Below are 10,951 nucleotides of genomic sequence, written 5' to 3' on the forward strand. Positions count from 1 at the left end.
ATATATATATATATATATATATATATATATATATATATATATATATATATATATATATAAATGCATCATATTTAAAATATATATTGGTCGGTGCTAATATAGCACCATTGTGCTTCGGGTGTCCCGAGTTTGGGTCCCAGCTCGCGGACCGTTCTCGATCCCATCTCTCACTTTACCACTTCGCTTCCTGTCTAAATACTGTCCTATAACAATAAAGGAAAAAACGGCAAAAATAAATCTTAAAACATAATTTGTCACATGTCATATTAAGAAGAAACTATGCTTCTAACCACAGGTTGAGAGCTGTAGTTCCAACCACACAGGTTTGCAATGCTGTTTGTGAATGTTTGTTTCAAATATGGTTTTGGGAAACACTGAATCATTGAACTATGTTGGAAAACGACGGAATGTAAGACAATAGTTGGCTAATGATGCTTTTGGGAAATGCACCCCAGTAGAATTTCTGTAAATGCGGTTGTCACTACCTGATTATTATTTTTAGTTAATTCAGTTGTAGAAAGTTGTTGTCACTCCCATAAATTACTGAACTGTGTGTGTACAGAACAGGATTAAGCATTAAAAGGTAAATTGACAACCGAATTTAGCTTCAGCCCAATGTGCTTGAATGGCATCTTTCATTTACTCTGCTGAAGTTAAGAACCAAAGTATCTAAATATTGTGATGCAAGAGGCCTGTTTGGGGTCATTGGATTTGCATTACTGAGATATGCTTCTCCTCAAAGATCAGCCATAGACAGAGGACGATCAATCTAATGTGCCATTAGAGGAATGAAAGAAGAGTGGCAGGTCTCCTGAGTGGTGGATGGTGGAGATATTGACTGGCTGATAGAGCAGAGCTGAACTGGAATGACGGCAGACAGCGGGAAGAAACGGATGGAGTAAGTGGGACAGATCGAGAGAGGCAAAAAAAGAAAAGAGGAGCGAAGAAAGAGAAATCCATTGATTCTTTATTAGCAACCTGCAGAGAGGCGAAGCAGAAGGATGAACTACACACTGTAAATCTGATAGACTTATGAAAACCAGTCTAGTTGTCCTACTAAATAGTGATTAGTAGTAGGCTAATGTTGTGTTATTGAGGCAACGCAGGTGTGTTGTGTAAGCACTGGTTTAGTGCTTGTAAATTACAACACGGTTGAGGTCATGGGAACAGGAGGAGCAGAAAAGAGGCCAAGCAGGAAAATGAGACGCAGATGAATGTGACGTAGAAAGCACAAGATATATGAGGATGCTATACTGAGAGTCGTTTAAAAGATAAAGCATGTGGGATGCAGAGCGACGGCAAGTAATAGATGAGGAAAGAGATGATAGAATGAGAGTGATGCTGAAAGAGAAGAGTGAAGATGCGGGGGTTGGAGATGCACAGAGGTTCAGAATTGGCAGACCCCTCCGGTGGTCCTGTTGCTAGGAAACACTGTGTGACTTGTTGCCAGGCAACAACAATGAATCTTAGATACTGCAGCAGGAGCAGCTGGGAGCCATGGCAACCAGCCGTACTCAAAATGGAAGAACAAGCAAGGTGTGGAAGGGGAATGGAGAGGAAGAGAAAAAGAGAGTTAGAAACATCATAGGAAAAAATAAGGACCGGAGGCCTGTAAGGACCAAAAATAGCACAAAAAGTAGCACATATGCATCTAACAGGTGAATGCGTATTAGATCACATATTTGTCTTTTAATGCATACATTTATCTGGCTGCACTGACAAGCAATACAATATGTAATGCTGCTCTATATCGTTGCTGTCAGGTATAAGCTTCAAATACCCCAGAATACCATGAAACAAAACAAATTTGATATGCATGTGTCATATTATTAACATTTTACAAAAAATTGTGAGGTTTATAAAAACATAAAACAGCCGCATGTGGGGTGGATTTTACTGACAGTTTGAGGATCCCGTGAAGTTACAGGGTTTAGTCACAAGCTCTTCTAAAAACTTTTCATTAGCCAATTTTTTGTAAAACCCTCCGACAGACATAAAGGGTGACCAATAGCATTGATTTATGAAACAAACAAACAAACAAAAAAGATTCATAATATTTTATATTATTTAAAAGGAAAAATTATAATTTTGAACAATTGGATACTAAATCTAAACCATCAAATGACCATAATACCCTCTTTGGGCACAATTAAGGCAAAGAAAATCAACAAGCTAAAATCTATCACAATCTTGACGGAATATCAAGCCACAGTATATACAACTATTTTGGCACAATCTTTTATTTTATTTCTTTCCCAAAAAACATTTGCAGAATCAAAGTCATGTGGTGCAACCAACAAACAGAAATATGAAGAAAAAAAATGTTAGTACTTTTTTATTTTTGGAGTCATTAAATTAAAAGTTCTTGAAAATTGTACAAAAGTTTTTCAAAACTATATGAATACAAACATTTTTAAGAATTTAGCATGTTTAAAAAATTTTTTTTTAATGTGGACACTTATTTGTCACTGACCTGTACAACAAAGAGAGAAATGCAATGAAAGTCAGTTTTAGACTGTTGCTTCCAGCACCACTCTGCCGATCTTCTCTTTAGTCTCATGAGGACGAGAACTAGTCTGCTCAGTTGACCTGCTCTGACATGAAACTTAACACAAAGACACACACATGCACTGATATTGCTGCCATAATAAAAGTCACAGGGAGATGACATGAACACATGAGTTACTCTCTCACTAGAGATCTGGCCACTCTGCAAGTAAATGCTACCACTCTAAACCACAATTTCTGACCTTCTCAGCCAAATGTGATCTGTCAAGCCCAAGGGGCGGCACACAGTGGTTCTGTGAATGTGTGCATGCAAACACTCCCTCATTGACTCTTTTCTGTACCGTATGTGTACCATGAGTGTTTTGTATGGATGGAAAGGTGGTATATTTTTAGGATGGTCAAGAATTTGAGCAGATATACATAATGGATCAGATGCCACAGAAAAAAAGAGCAGTTTGCATATTAATGGCAGGATTTGACATGTCTGAATTTAGACATGTGCCTGAAACTGAGCAGGAGAAGGATTCCAAATGTATTCCAGTTGTTACACACAGTTCATTCATAGACACACAATCCACCCATGCAGATTCATTTAAGCAGAGGAAAGAATATCAAAATGGATAATCCCTGCTAGGTTTTGCATTTATTGAAATAAGCTGTGCGGTACTGTCATAATATATGTACAGATCAAAAACAAACAAAATTGCATTTCATGGCCATGGTGAGATCTAAATAAAACACAGAAATGAAAGAAGGTCATAGAGGAACTGGTGTGGCAAAGAGCCCTGCTTCTGTAGGGAAAGTAGTACATAAGTCTCTCACTCCAGACTCAGCTCTCTGTCCCTGTTGGGGTGGTACACTTTCAAACATGAACATTGTATGAAAGTGCACTCTAGAGTGATGCAGTGTCCCTCTCTCTGTGTGTATTACTTGTAGGTTTAGATCAGTGTTAAATAAAGAAAACCAAACATTCTTCTCCAATCATGGTTTTGATGCAGATTTTTTGGCATACCAAGAAAGAAAGAAAGAAAGTTGATCTATATTATATTATAAAAGCACATGTGCCACGTTCTCAGAAATGAAGTGTTTTTAAGTTTAAATGCAGTGACTCTTGTTATGTGGTGTAACCATGAAGTAAAAAGGAATAACATGTATTTATTATTTATTTTTCACATATCATGAATTCTTAATAATAAATATATTATTTATAAATATTTTCTGGGGAGTCACACCATATTACATTTTAAAACCGCAACTAATCCCGCCTTGTCATGACAAACTCAAATTATCTGATATTTTTAGAGCTTTATTGACTTTGACACAGTTAAAAGGGTCTCTCTTTTCTATATATATATTTTTTCATAATGTTGATTTCATCACATGACTTTGTTGGTTCCGTGACAAAAAGTGTTGCAAATATTATTAAGCAGTGAAGATGCTTTTTAGGACTGCCACTTTATTAAAAAACAAAAAATCAACAACATCATCAACATCAACCCTTAAATAACACAACAAATATTAATCACAGAAATTAACATGTTACTTTTCCCAACTCAAGTATTTTATTCTAAAAATAATAATAATAATAATAATACTTTAAAATTATATGCCAAACTTTTTCAATTCAGGAATTTTATTCTTTAACAAAAATGTATTATTATTATTATTATTATTATTATTATTATTATTATTATTATTATTATTATATTAGGACAGTTGCATCACTCTGACATTTTTGTCTCCCCAAAAATATATAAAAAATAATTCTACTAGTAGACGCCATCCGGAACTTGCTGCTTTGACAAGGGGCGTGGCAGTACTGAAACACCGTCTAAGCTGTTCACCAATCACAACGCACTGGGACAGCTAACCAATCACAACACATTTCGTTTTTCGGTAGGTGGGCCTTCATCAAATCTGGAACTAATTGAACCGTTTGTGCCAGGCTGTGGAGAAAGGTATTTTAATAATGTAAATTATGTGAAAAATAATGCGTTTTTCGAACCACCAAGCATGATAGCATGTTTTAGTACACCCCCAAAACAAAATCAAGACATTGTAAAAGAGCATAAAAGGACCCCTTCAATTTATATGAGGAAAGTAATGATGATACAATCTAATTATTGTAATTTTTCTCATTCAGATGGGGAGGGAGAGGGACAGCTGTCCCCTCCTGTTGGAGCTGGAATCAACAGTAACAGCTGGAGCTTCCGCTATGGTGCAGGCCCCGGCTATGGTCCTCCACAAGCCCTGAGGCCAGGAGAGATCCCCCCTGAAGCCTTCATCATTCCTGGCTCCCCTGCCATCATCTCCATCCGGCAGGACCCAGGTGCCGTTGATGATAAGGGCGAGTTCATCACCTTCGGAAAGAAAGAGGAGTCTAAGAAGAAGAAAAAGAAGAAGAAGGAAAAGAAGGACAAGAAGGATAAAGGAAAAGATGATGGCGAGGAGTAACAAAGAACATCCCACTACGATATTACAGCTATCAATTTATGTTTGTAGCAAACGCTGACAGAAAGAGAAAACCAAAAATACTGAAAATATAAAGAGAGGAGAAATTCCTTCTATATACCTTATTTACCAATTACAGTTTAAGAAAGAATAGAGTTTGTGCTGTACACACAAACATAAAAAATTAACAAATTAACCCTGTGGACCTGTGACTCTGATTGGCTATTTTTCTAGTTCTGGTGCAGAAATTAATCAGTGATGTTCAAGAAAGAACTCCAGTCTGCAAAATTCAAATCAAGCCTTGCACCTTGTAAATTACATTTTCAACCACGATGAGGGAAGTCCCTCTCCTCTTTTAAAAGGATCAAATTAATCCAGTTAAACTGGATATGAACTCATGCCATACCAAGAGCTTTTTCTAACTTTATCCCTGCCTTCCTCCCTCAATGTCAGACGGGGAGGAAACAACCACCCCTGGCCCCATCTCACTCCTTGATCTGCTGGAATCAAAACTTTGTAAAAGACAAAAAAAGACACTTCAACTTTATCAGAAAGACCAGTGTCTGATTTCTATAGCAGATCAAAAATAAATGCCTACAGAGATGGGAATGTAGTAGCGAAATCACTTGCTTTACACTCACAAAACCGTCCTAGAACAGGGCACAGAGATCGCTAATGCTTCTGACCTGCTCCAAAAGTAATGCTGAAATCTCCGAATGATGCTTTACTCAGTATATTTTCTAAGAGCAAGTAAATCTCAACTTATACAGTCAAAAATCATGCACGCCCATGATTTGTATGAATACAAATCACAAATTGATGTGCGTTCTTGCTCCCTAGTGCATAATACACTATGAACAGGCTGTCAACATGCTGTACACTTAAAATCACCACAGGACTGAAGCACAACAGCCTCTCAAAAGTCTGTAAAATAGTAGAATGAATGCGTGTGGCTTCATTTCACAAAACACCCACTTCCTTTGCTGCTGTTTTGAATGTTTGATAGATGTCATCCCACTTGCTGCCAGCTTTATGTCTTAGTCCAGCTACTTGCCCTTAGCTACTGCTTGTAACTTTCGCATATCTGATGTTGCCAACTTCCCTTTATTTGGTGTGCATTGCTGGCCCCATGTCAGTACTGCTCCCTGGTGGCTCGTATTGTACAATGTGACAAGAAAGAGCAGAAAAATCAAGCCAATATTATTGTCACTTCTTCTGCTGGAAACATAAGCACAGGTACTGGCCCCTACATGCACACACAGTGTTTATGCTACACACACACACACCAGTGTTTATGCTCTCACAGCAGTTGAACCACCATGGACTATGCAGCCATGCTTTTGGACATGTTTAACTACAGGATATGGTGCTTTCTAGGGCAAAAATAGAGGTTGAGTGGAGATTAGAGTGAGAAGACCACAGTTGTGGGCAGTACAGAGTTTTTCTACTGTATATAATCAATGATGAGATATAGCTTCATGACAGTTCCATAGATGTTGATTAAAATTTTGTAAATAATGGGAATGTTTTCATAACATTCAGACATCATGTTTTTTAGAGGGAGCACATCTCTCCTTTCTTTCCCTTCTAAGTCTGTAGAGATACTGTTCAGTAAAGGAGAGATGTTTGTGCTGCTATGAGACCATATCATCACAAAACACACACACACACACACACACACACTCTCTCTCTCACTTGAGTCTTTTTCAGGTGTGGTTCAGTGCTGTCAGATCACCAAGTGACTGTTTTGCATGTTAGACGCAATTAAAACAAATTATATATAGATATAAATGAAGAGATATGTTTTTCATAATTATTTTTTTTCTCATTTCTGATGGAACTGGAGATGTGTATTGTCTCTGCTGAAGTATGTAGACATTAATCAAATTATTCATACACAAACATACACTGATTACATACACACATCGAGCGTAAAAAAAAGACCGCAACCATGTCGGCTCTGTGGTGATCAACGTTAACATTCTAGGTATATGTAATGCTGTAGTGTTATGCTCTAAATTGCTTTTCTTTACAACCTTATGATTTTTGCAACGTGAAAGGATAAATCCTTCGTTTTGTGCTAGGCTTTGAAATCAATAACACTGTAATGTGAGCCAGTTCATACTTCCCTATAATAAAAACGTCTTCCTTCAAAAGAAGAAGAAAAAAAAAAAAAAAAAAAATGATAAAACAGGAAATAAAAAGGTATATGTATTCTGCTTGTGTGTAGTAATTATATATTAATTCGTCCAGTGCCTAAGTGGCACTATGCTTTTGACTTTGACAGTGCAAATCTGTTGGACAAATTTTTTGTACACCTGCTCATCAGTGTAATGGTTTTTATTATTTTATATTACTTTATGAAATCTGGTAATGTGTTTTGTTTATAAATCACAAATAAAGTTTTCTTTCATAAGGTTTGGAGATTTATCTGTGGTTTTTATTTTGTCTGTCTGTATTGTTAATAACACAGTAACAGCATTGGCTTGCAAATATTCTCTATTAATTTTTTTTTCATCTTCTGCGCTAAAAATATAATTATAATTAAAATATAAAATATAATTTCGGTGACAATTCAAATGGACCTGCAAAAATCATAACTCTTCTGAAACAAACTGCCGCTATTGTTCTCCAAGGAGTGAAATAGTAGGATTAAGTTATGTTTGGGTCGGAAATAATTTGAAGTGACGAGAAATGAAAAGCTTGAACGGCAAGATTTTGAGTGTAAATATAATACAATAGTGGAGTATAATAATGTATGCATTGAAACTGCCATATTTCGGATCGCATTTGATTCGAACATCACACACACACAAAACAACAACAAAGCGAGGCATTGAACTTGGAAATGTTCTATTTAAATGTACGTCAGTCTGCTGACTGTTACGCAGGATACCAGATGTGTGCAGTTCAATTCAATACAGCAGAAATAGGCTGTTTCGTTTCCATTTTACCAGATAGCAAATGTAGTACATTGACTTCTCAATCATACTTTTCTTCTTCTTTATATTTTTTAACTATGTATACTCTATTTTATTTAACATTTAATTTCTAATTTTACTCTCGTATATTGAATGTAGAATACTTTACCGAGTCAAATTTCATTCTACGGACATTATTGCCTAAATCTGCAGTCGGACTTTCTATTCCAGCAGTCCTGTTCGGCGACTACACGGAGTGTGCTGTCCATGGTGCTGAAAACATTCGCCAGTTTGTGGCGTATGCAGCTGGCATGAACATATAAATACTCTAAATTAAAAGAAAGACTGTAATCTCATATTGATAGGCCTACTGTTGGTTTATGTGGTGTGGTGTTATCTACAGTGTGAACAAAAACCCACGGTAATCTTTCTTGTATATTTAGGGTTTTGTATTAACCAGGTCTTCCTATTAGGAAAGAATACTAATTCAGGATTATCTGTGACATACCAAGTTAGAATGAAACTGTGGATTTAAATCTAGCTACATTATCAGAAACTTGCACACCATGAATGAAACCTCACAGACTAAACCTAATCTCAATTCAACCACACAGCGTCGCTGTTGACTAGCTCTGCTTTTTTGGGCATAAGAACACACCCATTGGTGTGGGTAATTTTCTATTCTGTAAACATTTGTCCGACATAGCAGTGCGGTCGACGAAATAAATCAGTTGTTTGTGAAGAGCATTTCGAAACAACGCTTTACTATATTGCATCAAAAAAATATGGCGAAAACGTCTAAACTGTGTTTGGCCAAATGGCGATTATGGATAACATCGCTTCTCTTCTGCGTTACCGCTGCTGATGTTCGTTATTCTGTGCCGGAGGAAACAAAGACAAAATATGTTATTGGAAGTCTGAGTAAGGACCTTCATTTGGATTCTAATCGCTTGAGGATTCGCAAAGCCCGTTTGGATTACCAAGGGGATAAACGATACTGTGAAGTAGACCTAGATTCTGGAAATATTTTTGTTTCGGATAGGATCGACAGAGAAATGCTGTGCAGAACGACATCCCCCTGCTTCGTGCACTTTGAATTTGTTCTCGAAAATCCTTTAGAGCTTCATAACGTTGTTTTGGAAGTCCAGGACATCAATGACAGCCCTCCTGTTTTCCCCAAAGACTCAATTAAGCTGGAGATAAGCGAAGGAGCACCGACCGGAAGTAAATTACAAATAGCTCGTGCACGGGATTTGGATGTGGGAATGAATTCAGTTCAGACATATATTCTTAGCCAAAACAAACATTTTGTTCTTGATACAAAATCAAATAAAGACAGGTATGTGGACATTGTTTTGAAAAACAGTCTGGACAGAGAGACAAAAGGAGAGCATTCCTTGATATTGTCTGCAGTGGATGGGGGAAATCCTCCTAAATCTGGAACAGTTGTTATTGAAGTGTTCGTGATAGACGTGAATGATAATGCACCATTATTTTCGCAGCCTTTTTACAATACTCGTTTATCTGAAAATGCAGTACTTGGAACTTCTGTCATCAAAATTGCTGCGACCGATGTGGATGAGGGGGCAAATGGGCAAGTAACGTATTATATCAATCACCTATCTGACAATACGAAAGAACTGTTTAAAATTGACGAAAATTATGGAGAAATATCTGTAATTGGACAGCTGGACCACGAACAGGCCTCCTCGTACGAGATGGAAGTGCAGGCGGAGGATGGTGGTGGTCAGACAGGCCATTGTAAAATTGTTATTGAAATAGATGACGTCAATGATAACGCGCCTGTTATATCAGTAAAGTCTCTGAAAAAACAAATCCCAGAAAACATCCCACCCGGTTCAGAGATCGCTGTAATAAACGTGAAGGACCAAGATTCCGGTCAAAACAGCCGGGTTAGTTGTTCCATTTCGACAAGTCTGCCATTTCAACTACAGCCGTACATCAAATCTTATTTCATTATCACTACAACTCGTTCGCTTGATCGGGAACAAATCGAAAATTACAATGTAACAATAACAGCAACGGATGGAGGTACTCCCCCTTTATTCTCCAATATAACTCTGAACATACAAGTCTCAGACATCAACGACAACCCCCCTACATTTGAGTTACAAACATATGTCGTTTATTTAAGTGAAAATAACAAACCAAGTACGTCTGTTTGTTCTGTCAGTGCAAATGACCCAGACTGGAGACAGAACGGGACTGTACTGTACTCTCTGGTAACCAGTGAAGTCAATGGGGTCGCAGTGTCCTCGTTTCTATCTATTAATGGAGATACAGGGGTGATTCATGCTGTAAGATCATTTGACTATGAGCAGTTCAGAAACCTCACTGTCAAAGTTGTTGCCAGAGACAATGGATCTCCACCGCTCAGCAGTAACGTGACTGTGAAAGTCTTCATAACAGATGAGAATGATAACTCTCCACAGATATTATACCCTGTTCCTGATGGGAAGTCTTTAATGACTGAAATGGTCCCTAAAGCGACTCTCTCAGGCTCTCTGGTGTCCAAAGTGATCGCTATAGATGCTGACTCTGGACAGAATGCATGGCTGTCCTATCAGATTGTCAAATCTACTGATCCGGGACTGTTCACTATTGGTCTCCATAGTGGAGAGATCAAAACACAACGAGACATTTCTGAATCTGACAACATGAAGCAGATCCTTGTTATTTCGGTGAAAGATAATGGACAGCCCTCTCTGTCTATGACCTGTTCTGTAAATGTACTCATTTCTGACAACCTTTCTGAAGTTCCTGAACTTAAAGATATGACTTATGAGGACAACAACTCTAAATTAACATCATATTTGATCATTGCATTAGTTTGCGTGTCCACCTTCTTCCTGACGTTCATCATGTTGATCGTGGCAGTGAAGTTTTGTCACAAGAGAAAGCCCAGACTGTTGTTTGATGGAGCAGTTGCTGTTCCCAGCGCCTATCTCCCTCCCAATTATGCAGATGTGGATGGAGCAGGAACTCTCCGCAGCTCTTACAATTATGACGCGTATCTAACCACAGGCTCGCGCACCAGTGACTTTAAGTTT

General features: G+C 37.7%; 2 protein-coding genes across 3 annotated transcripts in view; both read left to right on the top strand.

The window, feature by feature from the left end:
* Positions 1–7,115, top strand: part of LOC107586137 (protocadherin alpha-C2-like) — a 26,736-nt gene extending 19,621 nt beyond the window's left edge. Inside the window, exons 4-5 of one of the 2 annotated variants that reach the window (XM_016273378.1) lie at positions 4,409–4,466; positions 4,652–4,792. In XM_016273378.1, coding sequence (XP_016128864.1) covers positions 4,409–4,466; positions 4,652–4,706 — 113 coding nt within the window. In that variant the 3' untranslated portion in view covers positions 4,707–4,792. Of the gene's footprint in view, positions 1–4,408; positions 4,467–4,651 lie in introns of both variants that reach the window. The other variant, XM_016273377.1, reaches the window with a different exon arrangement.
* A 2,483-nt stretch (positions 7,116–9,598) lies between these two features.
* The window catches only part of LOC107586186 (protocadherin gamma-A9-like), a 4,792-nt gene continuing 3,439 nt past the window's right edge, over positions 9,599–10,951 (top strand). The window contains exons 1-2 of the mRNA XM_016273455.1: positions 9,599–9,793; positions 10,223–10,911. Coding sequence (XP_016128941.1) covers positions 9,599–9,793; positions 10,223–10,911 — 884 coding nt within the window. The remainder of the gene's footprint in view (positions 9,794–10,222; positions 10,912–10,951) is intronic.

This window comes from Sinocyclocheilus grahami, unplaced genomic scaffold (genome assembly GCF_001515645.1).
Source record: "Sinocyclocheilus grahami isolate Dianchi unplaced genomic scaffold, SAMN03320097.WGS_v1.1 scaffold78.1, whole genome shotgun sequence".
NCBI classification, from domain to species: Eukaryota; Metazoa; Chordata; class Actinopteri; order Cypriniformes; family Cyprinidae; genus Sinocyclocheilus; species Sinocyclocheilus grahami.